We start from the raw sequence: 22,735 nt of genomic DNA on the forward strand, positions 1-22,735 counted from the left end.
GGTTAGAGCACCGCCTGCCCTTCCAGAGGTCCTGAGTTCAACTCCCAGCACCCACATGGTGCTCACAACCATCTAGAATGTGACCTAATGCCCTCATCTGTTGTGCAAGCAGAGCACTGTATACATAATAAAGGAAACAAACAAACAAACAAATAAATGGAGTCAGTGCATACTTTTTTTTTTTTAATCTGCCTTTTTCTCTCTCTTGATTCACCTATGTTGTGGCATGTCTCAACAAGTTGTTTTTCAGATTGAGTAGTAATGCACTGTACAGATACAGCATAACTGTTTATCCATTAACCTACTGATAGACACGAGACTTTCCAGCTTTGGCTATTATGAATAAAGTTCCTATGAACACTTATGTAGAAGTCTTTTTGTAAACATATGTTTGTATTTGTCATGGATAAATACCTAGAAATATAACAGCTTGATCATGTGGTAGAGGTACATCTAACTGTTTAGGAAACTCCCCAACTGTATGCTAATGGGTTCTATCAATTTTTCCACCCGCAGCCTATGAGATGGGGTTTTGTTCCTCCAAGGACAGGGGTGCGTGTCTCTGTGGGTTTGGTTTGTGTGTCTTGGTGGCCCACTGAAGTTGAGCACTTGCTATACTCTCATTTTCTGCCTTGCAGTTTTGATGAAGTTCAGGTTGTTTTCTATGTTCTTAGTAAAATATATCTTTTACCAGGCATACTTTTATAAAATTTTTCTCCTGTTTAGTATTCTCCATTCTCTTTAATAGAATCTTTTAAAGATGTTTATACTTTGGTGAAATATTTTTGATGTCATTTCTAAGAAGTCTTTGAGTCACTCAAAGTTGCTATGACTGACTGTCTTCTATATTTTCTTCTAAAACTTTGTAGTTTTAGGTCTACTTTAAGTCCATGTTACATCTAGAAACATGTATAAAATACAAACAAAGGCTCATATTGTCATTTTATGAGAATCCAATGTCCAGGCTATTTGTTGAAAACGTTCTTCTTTCTCTAGTGTCTGTATTAAAAATTAGTTATATACATATATTCATGTATATTTAGATTCTATTCTGTTCCACTGAAGTGTCTATCTTGACTCTACCTTGATTGCTGCAGGTCTAATGGGTTTTTATTCCAAGCAGTGCTAGTATTTTAACCTTTTAATTTGCTCCAAAGATGTATTGGCTACCCTAGGTCTTTTGCATTTTAAAACTAGCTTATCAATTCTCCCTCCCCGCCTCTCTCTTTCTCTCTCCCTCCCTCCCTTGCCCCCTATTCCTCTCCTTCCCCCTCCTTTCTCTCTCCCCCCACCCTCCCTCTCCCTCTCTTTCTCTCTCTCTCTACCTCCCTCTCCCTTCCAGCTTCCCCCACCATTCTCACTCCCACTCTCAAACACACACACACATACAAAAACCACACACACCACCTTTACTGGTATTTTTTTAGATGGATTATGTTGCATATCTAAAATTAAGAAATAGCTTCTTAGAAACACTGAGCTTACCTAATATGCCTTTCATTCATAATTCAGCATGCCTTTCATTAAAGTGATCTGTAATTTATTTTGGCAATGTTCTGTAACTTCTAACATAAAGGTCTTGGCAGAACTGTTACTACACATTCTTATTTCTGTAATATTATAAGCAGTATTACTGGGAAGTTTTGACTTTTAACTGGAGTTGTGTAGTGACACACACTTGATTCCTTCTAAGCTGGAGCCGTCCTCTGCACGCTTGCTATCCCCAATTAGCTGTAGTAGCTATATGAATCATCATGTTTCCATAGAAGCATCAAGTCACTGATAACAAACAAACAACAAAACCTCCAGCATCTTTACTTCTTTCTTTCTAACTCGAATGCCTTCTATGTCTTTTTCTGACCTTATCACACTGGCTATAATCACCAGAACAAGGTTCAATGACAGTCTGAAGACTGAATACACAATTTGTTTCTGGTCTTGTAAAGTCTCAGTGTCTTTCTGTTAAGTATGACACTAATTATAATTTTCATATGCCAGTTATTATATAGAAGCTCTTTATTATTCACTTCAACACATTGTAATCACAGAAAATGATAAAAATTCTTTTAACTTAATGAGACATGTTTTATGAGACAGGATATTACATAAATGCTATGTAAATAGCATTTAATAAATCCTCCCCACTTCCTCTTTTACAGGGACTGTAACTGCTATTTTGGAAAAAGCTGTATCTGACCCTTCTATATCCTGAACAACAACAACAATACCTTATCTTTGTTGCTAATATCAAGAAGCAAATTAGTGTAAGAACAAACAAGGAGGGAGGTGATGAGGGAGCATTAGGAGATAGGTGCAACACACTGCAATTCATTACAATATGAAGGCTAAGTTTTTCCATCTTTCCTTTCCCCTTTCATTTCTTGACATGGGATCTTATTTGTAACCCAGCCTGGCCTCGAACTAGTGGTTATTCTGCCTTTGCTTCCTATAAACTGGATTTAAACACATGCCACCATGCCTGGAACCTGGTATCTGTTTTTTTGTTTTGTTTTGTTTTTATTTTTGTTTTTAATAAGAATAGTAGCAACTACTTAGAAAATCTTCTAAGGTAATGACACCAGATAGCAACAATATTGTATTAATTATTAGATATGAGAAAGAAAAGAAACCACCGGAAGCAAACACTAACCTGAGCAGCTCCCAGAGGAGGGACACGCAATCGCTTCATAGCCTTCTGTCTATCACCATCTTCAAGCTCATTGGTTACTACAGCCTGGAAAGGTAAGTTACCAAGTTTTGTGTAAGTTATTCTGAGTGAAAGTGACACACACACAGGTGTATAATGTTCTCGTAGCCTCTGGGTAAGCACACTGATAAAGCAAAAGAAAAGGACCTTAAATACGAGCATAGGTATTCTAAGCCAGCAATTTACAAAAGGAGGACAAAAATGGTGTGTTATTTCTTTAAATCACATACAAGTGATATTGAGCACATGTGGCAAGCAAGCAGAGAGGCTGTACCTCAGTCTCAGAAATGAGCTGGTTGATTTTCTTGCACGTATAGAATGGGGCCACTTCCACATGAGCCACTCGCCAATCTGCTCCACGAGATGTTTCCAGGATCTTGTCATGCTTTTTAAGGATTTTTCGAAACCCTGTAAAATTCAGATTCTACAGGAAGAAAAGAGAAATAAAATTATCATTCCTACCATCATTAAAGATTAAAACAGCGAAGTGGCAGACGCTGACAGAGCTGCCTGAGCAAATACTAAGAGCCTGGGAGCAACAGTGCCTTCCTAGAAGCGTTCCTTCACTGCCGGCAGGGTAAGGATCTCTGGCCCCTGGTTCCAGCATAGCACCCCACCAGGAACACAACTCCGTTATCTTTCTTCCAAGTAAATTACTGGGAATCCTAAGCTCAGAACATTTTTATCTCCAACTTTCCACATATAACCATTTCAAAATAGATTGCTTTGCTGCTTTGGCCAAAGGAATTTTTTCAGAAAATGTTCTGTATTCACGCTACACTGAATACGTTTTCTTTCAATTCTTTGCTTTATTGGGAATGGAAAAGAACAATATTTTCACTCACACAGTCACGGACACCTGTGAGAACAACGGGCACATATCTTGCTCTCTTCTTTCATTTTCTTACCATTTATCTCAGTTTAGGGATGGAAGTGAAAAGGAGATCCCAGCAGAAAGGAAGAAAGGAAGGACCACTGCACAAGGCAGGTGACAATGGGTAGGAGCTCCACTTTCCTTCAATTGCTACAAAATCAAGACTATTTTTCCTATACTCTCATTCACTTGTTGCTTGCCTATCATCTGAAATGGCAGAAAAACAGAGATTTGCAAGTCTAGATTAGATCTACAACCCGGGGCCATCTGCATTTGCTAAGGGTTCTTGCTCATCTTAGAATTTATTCCTCATACCATAATGCATGATCTTAAACTCTTCTTGGGTGCAGCATGCAGCTCAATGTAGAAACGTGTGTGTGTGTGTGTGTGTGTTTGCACGCAGTGTAGTGTGTGTTCATGCATTTGTATGGATAGAGTGCTGGTCAGAGCCTGACCTGGAGTATATTCTATTCCTTCCAGTTTTTCTTTTCCTTTCTTAAGACAGGGTCTTTCAGTGAACCTGGAGCTTACCAATTTGGCCAGACTGGCTAGCCCCAGAGAACTTCTTATCTTCCTCCCCTGACCTGGGATTATAAGACAGTGTAGACAAACCTGGCCTTTTACTTTAGTGTAAGGAATCTAAAGTCAGTTCTTTATGTTTTCATGAAAAGCACACTTCCCAACCATGGCCATGGCTTTTAAATTTATCTTTCTTCGTCATTTTGAAACAAGTACATTCTTGAGGTTGAAGAGATTGCCCAGTGGTTATGTATATGTGGTGTTCTCGCAGAGGACTGGATTCAGGTCCCAGCACCTACATCAGGCAGTCACATTGCCTGTAACTCCAGTTCTGGAGATCGGCTGCCCTCTTGGGTCTTCAAAGGCACTGCATACACATAACATACAGACAGACAACCAGGCACACAAACATATATAAACTAAAAATTTAAAAATATAAATATATTCTTACAGAATCAATAGAACAGATGTTTTTTTAAAAGATGCATTTATTTGTACTTGTGGGAACTCTGCCTGCACGTATGTAAACGCAAAGTGTGCATGTCAGATGCCCTCAGAGGCCACTAGGTTCTTCTGGATGAGCAGCCCATGCTTCTAAGCATTGGGCCATCTTTCCAGCTCCAGCACACAACTTTTATAATTACTGTTGGGGCTGGAGAGATGGTTCAGCAGTTAAGAGCACTTGGTGTTCTTGCAGAAGTCCTGGGTTGGATTCCTAGCACCTACATGGTAGCTACAAATGTTTGTAATTCCAGTTCAAGGGATTCAAAGTAGTGCTTTGTCTGTTGTGTGTTTGTTTCAATAATTGTCCAACACAAAAGTTGCTGGAAATATGGATATTTCCTATTACTTAAAAAAAAGATTTATTTTTATTTTTTGTATGTGTGTCTGTGTAACTAGATGTCACACATGTAAAGGTGCCTCTGGTAGGCAGAAGAGGACCATAGATGCCTGGAACTAGACTTATCAGAGAGTTGTAAACCTGATGTGGCTACTGGTAAAACAACTCCGGTTCCCTAGAAGAGCAGCAAGTGCTCGGAACAGTTGAGCCAACTCCCTAACTCACAAGGCTAATACTCTGGGCTCTGAGAACCTGAGCTCTGGTGCTTAGATTTGAGTGACAAGTGTTATGTCAGCTGAGCCACCTCCTCAGTCCTATAAAAGTTATGTTGTGTACACACACACACACACACACACACACTACTTAACAAGCAAAAGTTTCGTTAATAGTTTTAATCCTTCTAATACACGTTTGTTTGCTTTTTTAACATAGACATTTAAGTACAACAAGAACCCCAAGAATAAAGATGATTTCCTCCTTTAGGGGACACAGGGTGATCAAGGTAACTCTACTCACTGGGATTTATTTTAGTGTAATTCTCTAGGGTAAGGCTAAGCACCTGATAGTTCTGCAGCAGGATGAGACTGAGGTAGAACTCGCTGAAGGCCAGTTTAAGGTCTTTGATATTCCTATGTTGGACGCGCTCCTCATGAGACAGGTGGAACACTGGCTTTCTGCGCTGTCGCAATGCAGTGACTCCAGTGCTGTCTTTCTGCACATCCAGGGATGACTGAAGCTCATTCTGAAGTGTAGCAAACCTGCGCTGAGCCTCTGCTAGCTTCTCTATAAGGAAAGAACATTGTCCAAGCAGCTTAGAGATACACATGCAAACAAAACACCCATACACAGAAAATAGCTTTAGAACTCTAAAAACAAAATAAAATGTACTCTACTAAGCTTGCATTAAAATGTGGTAAACATTCAATTCTGAGTCATTTTTATTTTATTGAATTCTAATTTTCTACTGATTATACTAATTTGCTTCTCTGGAATATCTAGGGAAAACATTGCAAGTGATATGCAGAACTGGATAGGAGAAAAATTTTGACATGGAATTCATGCATTCTATCTTATACTTTCCTTCCTACAAAACTGTTACTGCACCTTTCTTTACATAGATAAGAAAATGTAGAGTCACTAAGAGTGAAAATGTAAAACGGTGTAACTACTATAAATTTGGTAAACAGTTTGGAGTTCTCAAAAAGTTAAACATGGTATTTTCCATATGACCAGCAACAACCATCCTAGGCATATATCTAAAAGAGCTGAACATAAGGCACCCATACAAACCCTTGTACACACACACAAATATGTTCTCATTACCAGCCAAATGTCCGTCAACTGATGAATGGATAAACAGAGGCAGTGTGCTGTATACACAAACACATACACAATGAAGCATCAGCCACACAGAAAAGTAAGTATTAGACTCCACTTATGTGAAGTGTCCAGAATAGGGGAAACCAGAGACAAAAGTAGATTAGCAGCAGCGAAGGAGAATATAGCGCGACATGAGCAAGAGCAAGAGCAAGGGGTAGTAGGTCTTTGAAGGATGACAAGAATGTTCTGGAATTAGATAGGGGTGATTGAACAATATTGTGACTGTATTTAAAATTGCACATTCTGAAAGAGTAAGCATTGGGGCTAGGGATATAGCCCAGTATGTGAGGTCCTTGCCTACACGCATGAGGCCCTGGTGTTTATCCCCTTTAAACAAACAAACAATAAATTTTTGTGTTATATTATATGTAAGACATGTTTCTGAAGGTCCAGCAAATGGGCTAGAGGCACTTGCTGCCAAGCCTGACAATCTAAGTTCAATCCCCAAGACCCACATGGTGAGACAAAAAGAACCAACTCCCCCAAGCTGTCCTCTAACCTCAACAAACACACTGAGGCACATGTGGACAGACTAAACAAATGCAGTTTTAAAAATTGCTTATAGAAATGTTCCTGGTTCTACAACTTCATACACAAACAGCTTTAGGCTATGATGGCCATGTTTCCCGTTGTGCCTCATCACTTCTCTAAAACAAGTGTTCCATACACAGACTGAAACTAATATATGATGTGTTAAAAACTAGACACTTAGCCAGGTATGGTGGCGCACGCCTTTAATCCCAGCATTCAGGAGGCAGAGGCAGGCGGATCTCTGTGATTTTGATGCCAGCCTGGTTGACAAAGCAAGTCCAGGACAGCCAGGACTACAAGAGAAACCCTGTCCTGAAAAACCAAACCAAATCAGCAATAAGAACCAAAATATAGACTAATTCTGGACAGATGCATTTTTCAGTCATATACCTTTGCACCTCAGGACAACAAGGACTGCAACTATTTCTATAAAATAGAGTAATACTTGCACATGACCTAGACAAACACCCATAGGTTACTTATATTTAGACAGCCTTTTAAAGTGCGAGTCACAACTAGATGGTATTGTATGGTTGAATATGGGGTCTTCAAAACATCTGATAACAGTAAAAGCTTTCTGAACATGTAACGACCAAAATTTAAATCCAAATCAAGCAAGACATGAACCAGTAGCTAGTTTCTGAGAGTACCTTTAACTTAACCAAGTGTTCTCTCCCATAGCAGCAGCTCTTCTGGATACAGTGTCTTCACTGGAACAAATCAATACAGCTCCTAGTACCTGGTATGCATCTGCACACCGAATATAAGTATTCAACTACACTCTTGGCAATGCAGGTACTCACCCAGTGCCCTCAGACATGGCCCCACTACCCACTGGGACTGTCTAGACACTTAGGAGCAGGTTGATTACACTGGCAAGTTTCCAGTAACATTCAAGATCAATTAAACCACCTCTGTATCATCATCCAGATCATAGGGATAAATATATATGTACTCCAATGATCCTAACGAGTTTTTACTAGACCAGCAAAGCAAAGGGAAATATGAGGGGATGGGGAGAGGAGCAAGACTAGGGCACATGAAGTGAAATTCACAAAGAATCAATAAAAAGTTAAAAATTAAAAAAATAATTCTTTATAAAATAAAGCTAGTATCATCTGAAAACAAGGACAATTTGACTTCTTCCTTTTCTCTTTACATTCTTTTCCCTTTCTCTTGCCTTAAAGGTCTGGCTAAGATTCCAAGCACCACACTGAATAGGAGTGATGAGGGGGAGATGCCACCTCTCACTTTAAAGGAAATGCTCTTAGTTTGTCCCCATTTACTATATTGGCTATGTATAGGTCTGTCGTATTCCACCTTCATTATGTTGAGGTGTGATCCTTCTATTGTTTTATTCAGGGTTTTTTTTTATAATGAAGAGATGTTGAATTTTATCAAAGGATTTTTTTCTACATTTATTGAAATGATCATGTGATTTGGAGTCCTTGAATCTATTTATATGCTATATTACACTTATTGATTTGCATATGTTGAGCCATCCTTGCATTCTTAGAATTAAACTAACTTGATCATGTATAAACATTTGTAATGCACTGCTGAATCTGCCTTACAAGTATTTTATTAAAGATGTTTGCATTTAAGTTCATGTTAGAACATAAATTTTTAATAGCCTCATTTTTAATATTCCCCTTTCCCCATGGTCTTTCAATTATGAAAACCTTTTTCTATAAATAAATGCTCTTTTAAAATTAAACAAAAATATAGTAAAATTTAAGAAAGTACTTTACATCAGGTTTTCAATTGAAAATGGCTTCTTACTCTTAACAAGGGGCATCCTAAGAGGTCTAGAAGTTAATTTGATTATTTTATAAGCAAGTGTACATTGGCTTAGGGAGGTTAAATAGTGTTCAAAAATCTTTTGTTGTTGTTTCTTTGCTTTGTTTTGTTTTGTCTTTTCGAGAGAGACAGGGTTTCTCTGTGTAGCCTTGGCTGTCCTGGACTCATTTTGTAGACCAGGATGGCCTCGAACTCACAGAGATCCACCTGCCTCTGCCTCCCTGAGTTGTTAGATTACAGGTGCACACCACTGCATCCAGCTGTTTTGTAAAAGTCTTAAAATTAAACAAAAACAAAAAATTAAGGTTAAAAAATTCAAAATGCAATTAATTGATGGAATAAGCACTTTTATTATTTATCTTTGCTTTTTGGTATGATTAGAAAAGACACAAATTTGTGAGGTATTTAGATGTTCAAATCCAGAGTATGTGTCACTTAAAGACTGACCATTTGGGGCTGGAGAGACAGCTTAGGGGTTAAGAGCACTGGCTATTCTTCAGGTGACTTGGGTTCTCAGTACACATGGCAGCTCACAACTGTCCGTAACTCCAGTTTCCAGGGAAGCTGATACCCTAACACAGGCATATATGCAAACAAAACACCAATGTACATAAAAAATAAAAATAAAATAAATATTTTAGAAAGGACTGACCATTTTTCATATTAAGTAATCTGTGAGATCTAAGTGTATGAAGGTGAGCTGATAAAAATAAGCTCAAATAGGTAGTGTACACTACTATACCCAGCACTGGAAAGCCCTAGTCAGGACCGAGCGTCTGAGGCTAGCCTGGGCTAAACAGTGAGATCTTCTCTCAACACTTAGCAAAACGTAACTCAGTGGTACTTATGGCTTCTCTTGGGCATGAGTGTCTGAGGACTGCAGTCTACCAGACAACCTGCTGGGCAGGAGGCAGCTGCATAGAGAGGAAAGTGATACTGTCTACAACAAGGGCCAAATTCTATTTCTGCCAATCATGTCTTCATATTACCACTTCCTGACCTGGCAAAAATTCAGTTAGTGACTATCAATTTGTACTCCAATGGCCCTGCCCATACACAAGACAAGTCCTTACTCACAGCATCCACAATATTTAATAATAGCCAACCCAAAATAATTTTTGAAAATTGACCTTCTCAAAGATATCATTTTTCAAACTGAATCCTGCAACCCAATATGGGTTAAAACCAATGTTCAAAACCAACTTGGATGTGGTGGTACACGGCTTTAATCCCAGCACTCAGGAGGTGGGGACAATCCAATCTTGTGAGTTCAAGGCCTATCTAGCAAGTTTTAAGTAAGATGGAACTGCATAGATACCTTGTCTTAAAAACAAAACAATGTAAAAAATACAATTTAGTAAACTACAATCAATATCTTAAAAATCAATCAGAAAAATATAAAAACAGTTTAGACTAAAAGCAGACAAAATATTGTTTGATTAAAAGCATTTAAATTATTTAAACATTTGTATATTCACACTCATAGGTGCATTTAAGTACACACACGAGTGCAAAAGCCTATCCAGATGTGGTGGCCCCTGCATCTAATCCCAGCAGAGGCAGGGGTATCTCTAAGTCTACAGAGTGAGTCCCAGGACAGCCAGGGTTACATAGAGAAACCCTGCCTCAAAAACAGGAACAAAAGGAGAGGGTCTGTGTATTTACATGCTTAGTCATAAAGTAGGTATTTATTTTCCTTTGTAAACTAAGAAGCACTATCTATGCTCTATAACACAAATCACCAACTTAGATTTGAGATTAGGGATCCCTTCGAAAAACATCAAAGTAACAGAAAATGCTAGAAACCTCATCTTACATACTTTTCATTTACAACCTTAGGTCTTACCTAATGGTTTTTTTTTTTTTTTTTAATGGAGATACAGTCTTTCCAAAGCTCTTACTTCTGGATCATGGTAACCAAAACACCCAACAGAAAACAGGAGGAAAGTCTGTTCTGGCTCAAGGATTCAGATTTGAGCCCAGCAGTGGGAAGGGATGGCAGAGCAGTGTGAGGGGAGGTTGCTCACGTCACCCAGAAACAGGAAGTGGAGAAAGTAGACTACAACCAGGGCTAAGGCTAGCCATCGAAGGTCCATCCCACTGGCCTGTCTTGATGTCCGTGATGCACCTCCTGAAGGCTCATTCCACAGCCTCTCAAAACAGCACCACCAGCTCAGGAACAAAGGCTTAAACACCAGTTTGTGAGGGCAGTTCAGCTTCAAACCACAGCACCCTTCCACAACAGCTGCCTCTTTCTCTGTCTAAACTGGTCGTTCTTCCCTGACCTTCTTCTAACTGGAAATCACATGTGTCCTTGGGACACTGCAATTCTTTCTGCACAATTCTCTCCTGAACATCTAATCATTTTTATGCTTTCAAACAATATTTCAATTTGGTCTCTGCCTTTGAAGGTACTTGTAATCTCCCAATAAATGCATGCACAGATGCTATGTCCTTTTATAAATGCTTCTCTCTGCTGAGGAAGAAGAGCCTGACATAAATGAAAAAGGAGGAGGCTACAGTTAAAGAACCTGCTTATTTTCTTTGGTTTGAAAGGAGTGCCTTGCTAAGAAAACTGAATTGGTTTAAAGGAAAGTTAAATCTATTTATTCAATTACTCTCAGAGGAAATCATTGCTGAAACAAGCCTCAGAAACTGAATTCAAGCAATGCTACAGAGAAAAACAAAGACTATCTGCAGACATTTTGGAAAGGTGGCATAGATGTGCATGTTACAGGTCAATAAGAATTGATGAGTGTTGTTTTTAAAACACCTTGCAGACGACACTCTGGGAATCAGTGCTTTAGAGAGCTGCAAATGAGTGTTCTACCTAATGAAAGGGCATAAAATTAACCTAAGTGCTAATCTGGAGGTAGGCATAAAAAAATTATAAAAAGATAAGATTAAATTTATAACTCCAAAGGCCTCTGTACTATAAGGGAACCTAGGCAATGCTCATATAAAGTGTAAGCACTAAGATCCCAGACATGTCCTTAATCCACACAAACAAATTCATACTGCAGCATAGGCAAGGAAAGCAAGCCTCGGATGACACTGGACAAGTCTCAAGGACATCACAGAATGGTTCCTTTCTCACCTACTCACCTGAATAAAATGTGTTGATTTTGGCAAGTTCCTTCTCACAGGTTTGGAAAAACTTTTCTTCAAACTTGGCAAAATATCTCTTAACTGTATCTTCATCTGTAACTGAAATGCAAGAAAAAACATTCAAATTTAAGGCAGAAGGCCAACTGGGGAAAGTAGGGTAAAAATAGGACTAGTTTCTTGGTCTTTGGAATAGCAAGTAGACGCCTATATGTAAGTACATGGCTAATCCAAGCACTACTGCTATAATGGAAGTTACCACGAAAACTTGGAGCATGAGAAATGCTCTAAGACTTCAGGAGAGAGAGAACTCAAAGAAGGCTCAAAGCGCTGCCAATCAAGATGAGTAGAATTCACTTAATAAAAAGGGAAATTAAATGTTTTAGAGAAGAAAAACTACAACAAAGGCATTTCTGGAATATATTCTGTCAGTACCTTACTCATTTTTATCTTAGCCATATGCAGGGAGAAGGTAGTGTGGACTGATGACTCCACAGGGTCAGAAGCATGTCATTAGGTAACATAATGACTCAAACAAGTCACCTGTACAGTGTGATGACTTCTGAAGATGCTCATTTAGTCATTTTTGTGTGTTAATATGGCCTTTTCTAGGAGATATCATAAACCTAGATAGTTTAAAAACACCATGTGGGCCAATAACATATGTATTTCTGTAGGCTAGATCTATTTTTTGAGTTTTGTCCTAGAACCTACAAACTATTAAATCTACCAAAAATGCAGAATAAAAGTAGCTTCAGAGGTCCCCAAGACCATTTTTTTTCATGTGAGATATGACTAGACTTCCCAGATCCTAAACAAAATATAGAAACCTTCCATTTAAGATCTAAGGTACCTTAACTTGAGATGTGCAGACAAAGAATAGGTCCCTTTCCATCCCCCAGATCCCTAGAATCTTAGTGCAATCCCAGAAATCCTTAAACATTCCACGTTTAAGAATATATGACATGGCATTCCCCTAAAATATATGACACACATATATAAAACTCAGAGCACTAGAAATACTTTAGAGATAAAAAGCCTAACATAGTTTTAAAAGCATTGTTACATCTGATCAGTGAGCTAGCTCAGTAGGTGGAGGTGCTGGCCATCAGCCTTATAATGCCTGGGTAAAAACAGTGGAAAGAGGGAACAGGCTCTTTCAAGTTGTCTACATGGTAGCATGGTGCACCCATAAACAAATAAGTATAATAGAAGAACTTTTTAAACAAAAGATGATCAAATAAATCTACTCATTTTATTTGCACAACATAATTGTAGAACAAATTCACATTGCACACTTTTTTACTTGTGAAAATGTATTTCTATCTATCCACTACTCTATTTCACATGCTTTAAGTCTAAGCACATATTGTGGAACGTTGTATTGATTTTTGAGAAATACAGGGATGACTACTTTGTGTTCTTCATGTAAAAGTCTCAATACAGGTACAACAAAGTCTGCAGCTGCTCAAGGCCACTGAGAATTATTTCTTTCAAAGCATGAAGCAGGCCCCAGCTTTTAAAGGAAGCTGACCCTGAGTTAAGCAAACTCCATGGTAACAGACACTGTGCTTAGAATAGCATCTAGCTCCACCTAATTGAAAATAAGAGCAATAAATTAATTCCCTATACTTTCATTTTCTTCCCTATTGTTAAAAAAGAAATTCCAAAAGCAAAAAGGGAGCTTGGCTATATTTACTTCACTTCCCTAGTGACATTAAGATAAAGTAGCAAAGTCCAACAAGGTAGTTTAAATATAACTTCTATTCTTAAAAATATTTTTAACACATATTAACGTTTATATAGAAGTTACGTACTGAGAAACTTCAACCGTATAAGATATCACCAAGGAAACAAAACCATCCACCTATGCATTAACTATGAACACTCTACTTTCTTACTTCAAAGGCTGTTACATCTAAAATGCCAGCACTCTGTTATCGCTGTTCACATACAACTTAACGGCCACAAATCTTAGCCGAATACAGCAACGTACAACAGCACAGGGAAGTAACAGTAAAGAGGAGAAGCCATAAGTAAAAACAGCGAGAGCAGCTGTGCAGAAGAGACGAACAAATGATGCTGTTTTGCCCTCAGATTTCAAAGACTTGATACACACAGGAACTAGAAGCACACTACTGGTGGAGGATTAGAAAACAACAGAAAGAACAGACTCAAAATAGAGCTGCACATAAAAGAATAGATTATACAGAAGTCTCTCTTAAATACTACACAAAATATAGAAACCATAAATAAATTATTAACATGTCTACAAAATGAAGTATATCATTTTAAAAGATGCCATTAGTGCAGTCAAATGAGAAGTAGGCAATAGGGAAATTTATATGTGCAGCATTTGATAAAAGATTCATATTCAAAATTTATATTCAGGCTGGGAAATGGCTCAGAAAGTAAGAACACTTGAGTTCAGATCCCCAAATCCATTTATTTTTAAAAATGTTTATAAGTCAATATTAAAATCATTTTTAATTTCTTGTTGTTGTTGTTGTTGTTTCCAAGACAGGGTTTCTCTGTGTAGCCTTGGCTGTCCTGGACTAGCTGGCCTAGAACTCACAGTGATCCGCCTGCCTTTTTCTCTCTGAGTTACACCATGCCCAGCTGATTTTTAATTTCTTAATAAAATAGGCCAATTAAAGCAATTCATAGAAAAATAACAAGTGGCCACAAGAGGAGGAGGAAGAGGAGGAGGAGGAAGAGGAAGAAGAAGATGATGATGATTAGTGAAAGGAGGCTCAACATCAAAATTTCAAATAAACTCAAGATCTAAAATAGAAAATGAAATTTCAGCATCAAACTTGAAGCAATTTTGAAATAGTGATATTGCTTTGGCAATGACAAGGGTAAATCAAGACCCCCTGTCGAGGGCTATGTGGAGCCGCAGTCTTTATAGGAAGACAGTTTGGCAGTAGTTATCAAAATGTTCAATCCCACATGTAGGAAACGAAGGAATCTACACAAAGTAATGCATTTGTGTGGATTTCATACACCATTATTTTCAATGAGGAGGAAAAAAAGCAAATGAGTCCAGTTACACTACAGCAGCATACATATATATGAAGTAGATGGGCTCTTTTTTGTGATAGCTCTTAGGATGTTAACTGTGTCAGATAAAGCTACTGAGAATCTCCTTTCCAGGCACCAGCCTTCAAAAACTCACTGGAGGGGACCACGAACACAAGCTTTGTACTGTCTACGAAAAGCAAATGGCCACAGAGTATGATCCTCTGGGTGAAACGTGGATGGGTTGTATGGTCTGGTCAGTGGTGGAAATGACAAACAGTCTCCCATGAATCACAGTGTCCTGACCCACAGCACAGTGTGAGTAATAGACCAAGGAGAACTGGAGAAAAGAAGCACAAGTCTATTTGTGGACGCCAACTGCGTGTACTCAACTTGATTAGGGGGGAAGAGGAGGACGGCGATGATGACAATATTCCTGGGTTGACAGATACTGCTATGCCTTGGTGGATGGAGCCCCAAAAGAGCCAGCAGAATCTGAAATTTTCCAGTCTCTCTAAAAATGTCCTCCAGTAAGCTGTCAGAAAGCCCTTAAACAAAGAATGTAAGAAGCCCAGGACGAAAGCCCCCAATATTCTTTATCTTGTTACTCTATGTGTCCTGCAACCTAAGTGCTCTGAAGAAACACACACTAAGAAAAATAATAAGGAGGAGGCTGCACAACGTGCTAAACTTTTGGCCAAGATAATGAAGAATGCCAAAGAAAAGTGCCAGGAACACACTGCCAAGAGACTTGGGCTTTGTCTTTGCTGACAACTTCTACTTCTAAGTCTGACTTCAGTTAAAAATAAGTCTTTGGTTATTTCATTGATAAACTCGTATTTAGTGAGAGGTGGAGTCTGTCTGGAGGAAGCAGGTGTCTGTGTGGGTACTTGAAGGGCAGACCTTGCCCTCCCGTCTCCCATCCCTGCTTTGGGTCTGCGGTAGGTGGAGCTGCTTTGTTTCAAAGCATGCTCTGTCATGATGGCCTGCCTCATATTAGGTGGGCCCAGCAAGGAGGATTCAGCCAAGCTTGGACAGAAACCTGTAAAAGCATGCCCTAAAACAAATAATTATTTTCTTCCTTTAAACTGTTTCTCCCAGGTATTTACCACAGTAACAAAAACTTGACTAACTAATAAGACCTTAAACCAACTAATTTTTCATGTGTGTCCCCTACTATGCACCCAAGGGTCCTAAATTCATGATCTTCCTGCCTTGTCCTTTTAAGGTATAACAGTCATATCCAGTCAATACCTTTTGTAATAGCAGCCTGAGCAGACTAATAAAAATGGGTCAAATATGTCCTAAACTCAATGATTACACACACACACACACACACACACACACACACACACACACACACACAGCGCTTAAGTCAAAGAGAGCTGGCATAAAAAAAGTATAAATCTTGGTAAGACACATCAACACTTTATGCTGATCAGCATTGGCAGGGAACAGTGAAGTGTGTAAAACTTGACGACTGAAGAGGACTGGTTCAGAGAGTGATGCTGTAGAGACCCTTCTGCTGGGGCTAAGCGCTCAGTTAAGCAGTCAGCAGCCCAGAGTCTGATTTGCCGATTCTACAGTTGCCTTATGCCTACTTCACACGTGGATAATAGACGTTTCTCATCCAGCTCGCCATTCGCTTGAAGAGCACTAATCAAGGCAAACTACTCACTGTGCAGAAATCACCATCAAGTGCTTTACAACCACGCTCAGAAAAATTTAATTTTATGCCAAAGAGGCCATTTAATCTTCTATTGTGGCACCTTGGTTATCTACACCAATACCACCAACTTACAGCTTCTGGGAATCCCATTTCATTTCTGGTATTTAAATAAGACTTTTGTGATATTCTTACATAAAGAACAGTCCTAATTTCCAGATTTGCTAGATACCTGGGCTAGCGACTATACCTCCTTTATTTTTATAAGTTCTATGTCCAACATACTATCTTATACAGTATGTGTGCCATATATTATTTCTGAAATGTAAATGCTGGAAACATATTAATGTTATGAGGACAATTGATTTTGTGATGATTTATTAAGGTTAAAAGTCAACAACTACTGCAGGAGCGGCTCAATGGACAAGGCCACATAAGCCTGGGGACTGCTGTGTGGATGCCCAGAGCCTGTGTAAAGTCTGGGTGAACATGCTGCTGCTTATTATCACAGCATGTGGGAGGGAGACAAAGTAAGAGGACCCGTGAGGCAAGCTGGGTATCTGGTATCTGGAACTGGTGAGGGCAGCTTATGGGAGTTGGTTCTCTCCTTGTATCTTATGGGTTCCAAGAACCCAACTGCGGCCATTACGGTGAAGGTGAATCTAGAGAGCTTGTTGATTGTGGTAATTGACTTAACAGGGTACTGCAGTCTAATGGGTGGAGGCCAGGACACTGACAAAACATCCGTTAATGCCCAGGACAGCAGTCATTCCCCCGCCTTCCCCTCCTAAACAATACCCTGAATGTTAACAGTCAAGGCTGAAAAACTCTGCTTTAAAGCAAAGCAGCTTTACTAAACTAACAAGGGACTCAGGACACATAACAAACAACACAGTCCTGAGGAAACCCGCAGATCGGTACTCCGGAGAACACTCCTTCTGGAGATGGTGGCTTTAATGTCACCATGACCACCTCTGCATCTTTATTGTAGTGAACATGCACCGACATCTCAGTTTTTCCTTTGAGAAAGCTTAAAAAGTAAAATTTAAATGTGTGACTAGATCAAAAATAGGAAGAATATTTAATATTACTAGTTTCGTGCTCTTAAGAAAACTAGTTTGAGTTCTTAAGAGTGTGAAATTTATAAGTGGGAATAACTAGCTTGAAATTCTATTTTTTCCCAGATACTACACTATATCCACAGATGGGAGTGTAAATTATAAAAAGCATATTGCAAATAAGATTCCAAAGATAAAAAATGTTACTCTGAAATCATTGGTGTAGAAGAAATGGGAATAGACTAGGAGTCATCCATTCAATAATACTAAGTCCCTCCTACATACCAAGCAACATGGCAGGTACAGCAACAGAGTGATGAGCAAAATACATCAATTCTGCACACAGAGAATATAGCCTACTTAGGAAAAACATGCCAATCAAGTAACAACACAAAAGTATACACGTTAATATGGATGCTGAAGAAAAAGCAAAGGTAAAAACAACCCCTCTCCAAAAACAACAACAACAACAAAACCCCAGTAATGAGACCAAACCAAGTCTAAAAGGACTGGGAGAAGCAATGTGGGGTCCTACAGAAGTGTTCTTAGAGATGAAATCTGAAGGACAAGTAGAGCAGCAGTAATGATGGTCCAAGCAGCAAGAGCAGCAGCTAATGAGATGATAAAGGAAGCTGGGCATGATGGCACACGCCTTTAGTCCCAGTACTCAGGGAGGCAGAAGCAGGGGGATTGCTGTGAGTTCAAGACCAGCCTGATCTACAAATTAAGTCCAGGATACCCAAGGCTACACAGAGAAACCCTGTTTCAACCTTCCCCCGACATCAAATAAAAAGATGCCAAAGAAAGAAAGGGATAATAAAGTAAATCTGAGAGATGAATTTGTGAGAGATGAATTTGTGAGGGACCAGACGGTGACTGTTGAAGCTGCAAGGCAAGCAAGGCCTGCCCAGGCAGGGCCTCAGAAAGCCTAGCCTTCTTTCTGAGAAGAGTGAGTAATCCCAGAGGGTGATTATGAGAAGATGTGCTTTCTAAGCGAGGGCGAAGGGAGACCAACCAGGCACAGTGCAGAAAATATCAAGATAGAAACCAAGGTAGCCTGAACTAGGGTGAGGACAAGAAGTAGAGAAATCCCCACGATGGGTTGGGTGGGGGTGGGGCCTGGATGCAGGGTAAGGAGTTTGTTATCAATGAACCTCTTATCTGTTCCTTTCTTCAATGTAGCCACACTGAATAAATCCTTTCTTTGCTTCACATTAAGAGATGTTTTAGGAGGCTGGAGAGACGGCTCAGCGGTTTAGAGCACAGCCGGCTCTTCCAGAGGTCCTGAGTTCAGTTCCCAGCAACCACATGGTGCTCACAACCATCTATAATGTGATCTGGTGCCCTCTTCTGGCCTGCAGGTGTACATGCAGGCAGAGCACTGTATATATAATAAATAAATAAATCTTTAAAAAAAGAGAGAGATGTTTTAAAGGTCAAATCAATAGACTTCATGACAGGTCTTGTTGCCTATTGCCTGTATGAGTTTGATGGTTCTCTACACTCTCTTTAAAAGAGAGGATATTTGAAAAGGTAATCCAAAAAGTCTCTCTTATTTTCAAATTTTATATATTCCATACTTAAAATTTCTAACTTGTGCAAAAAAATGTCTGAATTCAGCCTGGCTTTTGTGGTCCTCTGACCTGATTCTGTTTTTGAGGTTTTATCACATAAAGTTTTAACCAAATATGTTTTAAAATATTCTTGGCAAGAGCTGGACAGATGGCTCAGCAATCAAGAACTGACTGCTCTTCCAGAGGACCTGGGTTCAATTCCCAACACCCACATGGCTGCTCACACCTGTCTGTAACTCCTGTTCCAGGGGACCTGACACCCTCACAGAGACATACAGGCAATCAAAATACTAATTTATGTTAAAAATAAATAAATAAATAAATATTCTTGGCAGAACACAGACCAAAAAAAAAAAAAAAAAAAAAAAAAAAAAACAAAACAAAACAAAACAAAACAAAAAAAATCTTTTAAATTGTAGTGGTGATATACAAAACAGATTAAATTAATCTCATTTGTAGTAGCTCTAATAAAATCTAAGGTATTAATTATGCTAAGTACTGCCCTACTAGCTACAAAGCTAACATATGAAAACACTGACAAATAGGGCATAATTCAATATTAAAATGAACTGGAAAGCCTATGATTTTTCAGAAGTGTTTTTGCTCCTGTAACCTCTGAAAGAATTCTGAATAACTATTTTACATACTTTGAAGTTAAGACGAAGGATTTTAACACATTTAAGTAGTTAAAGACAATGGAATTTCCGTTTCGTTGTGATTAGAATGACACTTTGAGAAAAAAAATAGTAGAACTTAAAAGCCACACTAATGCCATCACTACTATTAAAATTCACTATTACTCACTTGAAAGTACATAAATAAAAGGACTATAGACACAGGTTAGCAGTAGGGTGCTTGCCGAGCAAGCCTAAGTCCTTGGACTCTCTACTCAGTACTGCACAAAACCAAAAGTACTTGTCAAACACATAAAAATAAAATCTTTTAGAGCTGAAATTCATATCACTATGTGTTCTTCTTGAACTTATTTTTCCATTCTATTTAGATTATAAAATTCATGTTAATTTATTTTTATGTTTAATCATTTACTGAACACACTACCATATTTCCTGGGCATTAAATATTCATATGAATTAAAATTTAAATACCCAAACTTTTCTAACTACTATGCTTTAAATATTAAAATTTCTCCTGCACTGAGCTATCATTACAATTATTAGAATGAACTATATCAAAACAATATTAATATTTACAAATACTAAACATAAAATAACATTATTAAAGATCTGAAAATAAATCTCACATTTAAATAGATGGAGCTCCTCCCAACGAGTTCAGATATCCCTTGGTAAATGGTACACAGTTACTAGAGAGATATATATTATATCACTTGCAAGAATTATGGATATTACATTGTCAGCACATTATGAATAGCGTGGAAGAAGATCATCTATCCCATTTTAGAAATTGTATCCATGTGAGGAGAAGCTCTGCACATACAAGTGATTAGTACATACATGCAAATAATTACAAAAGAAAGAAAAAGAAGACACCCCTCCCCCGATGGACTGGCCCACCAGTCTCTACAAGGCTGGGTAGTCAGTCTCTCAGTATCTGGCTTGATCATTGTGGATAGCCAGTCTGTCATCAACAGTAAAGATAAACACGATTCCTCAGTCTAGTGGCTATCTGCCACTATCATTTCTTGATGCCCTCATAATCAGACTAAAGGTGCTGCCAGGAGTAGATGTGTCTCTCTGTCATAAAATCCCTTTATTATTAAATGCCATTTTCTGTAAATCTCTAGAGTCAATGTTGACTATGTGCCAGGCACTAACTAACCTGTTGGTTAGGGACATAGTAATGGAGAAAACAAACTCAGTCCCTATACTTTGAGAGAAAGGAGACACTAAGTAAGTAATCAGAAGAGCCATGTATTAATAAAAAGGAAAGCACAGATGTGAAGACACATGCCAACAGGAGTTAGCCCATTACAAAGAGTTGAAGCAAGCCAATCAGAGGAAGTGACATTACAGTTTAAGCATGAAGGAGAAACTGAAGGATGTGGATAGAAAGAAGAGAAATGAGACCAGGGCAGACTAATAAATATGGTCTGAAGCATTTTTAGCAAAGTCATTATGAATACAGAAGGCAAAGAGACTGAGCCTTGCATTTCAGGGTCATAAAGGGACTCAATACCTCAAGGAACCCCATAGTATAGAAAAGCTTAAAGTGCTGGTGCCTTTCCTCACAAAAATTCACACGTTGAATCTCTAACCCCCAATATATTATTCAGAATTAAGACATTTTCAATTAAGTGGGTTCAGGTAACATCAAGAGGGTGGAACTGCTGGCACAAACCAAGTACATGCCATATGACACCATAACCAGGAATAGAGACTTCAATAGAACCTGGCCATTTCTGTACCTTGATCTTGGACTTCTAGCCTCCAAAACTATGAAAAATAGATGTATACTGTTTAAGCTAGTGAGTCTGTGATAACTTGTTTCAGTAGCCTAAGCTAAGCTGCCATCACATTACATGTGTAACTACGAAAGAACAGTATCAAAAACACGGAGAAAAAAAAAACCTGGAACTTTACTGAGCACTGAAACAAAGGGCTATACATCAAAGGTGACTAGAGACAATGCTGACTAGTGAAGTAACAAAACTACCCAAATGAAATAGTCTTTACATATAAACAGTTATTAGCTCAAAACCGCACATAATCATCTGAGTTGAAACACAGGTATAGATACATGTGGCTGTAGACAGTCTGATATGCTTTCTCTGAAGGTGCTTCCAGGACCACACTGCTGGGAGCACCAAGTGCAGATTCTTTTCTTTCTTGCTGCTTGAATTCATTTGTTCCTTCCATTCTAGATACAACCATATTTACCCTTCGGTAAACCATTTTCCTTGGTCATTCAGCTTGTTTACAGAACACACCTTATTGCCACACTTGAATACACTAAGCCTTGAGTCCAAGGAGAATTGATGTCCTACATCCATGTTAAGTCTCTGTCATCAAGTGAATCAGTCTGTGTGTAGGAAAGTTCAAACTAAAAGCTTAATGTCTACATTTAGGCAACTCATGCCAAAGGCACAAGACTATATGGCCCCTGGCTCCCAGATTCTTTCTAGAGGACTGGTGTGTGTGTGCACACGTTACCATAGAATAACCTTAGGTGTTGGTCCTTGCCTTTGTCACCTACCTTTGTTTTGAGACAGGACCTCCTGCTGTTCCAGGCACTCTCCTGTCTCAGCCTGCCACCTCACCTGCCACAAGAGCCCTGGAAACACAGGCATGCACTGACTGCATCCACCTTTACCTGAGTTCTGGGGACACAAACTCAGGTCCCCACACTTGCATGGCAGTGCTTTACCCACTGTGCCATCAGGCTTTTTCATTTTATCAAGAGGCTGCAACAGGTAACTGACCTATACCATCTTATATGTCTTATATCATGTATTCTTATAATAAATACATCTGTACAATGATATCACCTAAAGACACATTTCTTAAAAGTATTTCTGCTATTAAAAGACACATACATGATTAGACAGCGTGTGGTGGCACATGTCTTTAATCCCAGCATTGGAAGGCAGAGGCAGGTGGGACTCTATGAACTGGAGTGAGACCTTTTCTAAGAGGGAGAAAGAGAGAGAGACCGAGACAGACAGAGAAGTGACAGAGAGA

The 22,735-nt window shown here is 38.9% G+C and overlaps 1 protein-coding gene across 1 annotated transcript in view; it reads right to left on the reverse strand.

The window, feature by feature from the left end:
- Xpr1 (xenotropic and polytropic retrovirus receptor 1) overlaps nucleotides 1-22,735 on the reverse strand; it is a 133,115-nt gene that overhangs the window by 54,460 nt on the left and 55,920 nt on the right. Inside the window, exons 3-6 of the mRNA XM_051147614.1 lie at nucleotides 11,758-11,859; nucleotides 5,501-5,724; nucleotides 2,982-3,131; nucleotides 2,651-2,734 (exon numbers count right to left, since the gene is read on the reverse strand). Coding sequence (XP_051003571.1) covers nucleotides 2,651-2,734; nucleotides 2,982-3,131; nucleotides 5,501-5,724; nucleotides 11,758-11,859 — 560 coding nt within the window. The remainder of the gene's footprint in view (nucleotides 1-2,650; nucleotides 2,735-2,981; nucleotides 3,132-5,500; nucleotides 5,725-11,757; nucleotides 11,860-22,735) is intronic.

The sequence above is a fragment of the Acomys russatus genome, chromosome 6 (assembly GCF_903995435.1).
Source record: "Acomys russatus chromosome 6, mAcoRus1.1, whole genome shotgun sequence".
NCBI classification, from domain to species: Eukaryota; Metazoa; Chordata; class Mammalia; order Rodentia; family Muridae; genus Acomys; species Acomys russatus.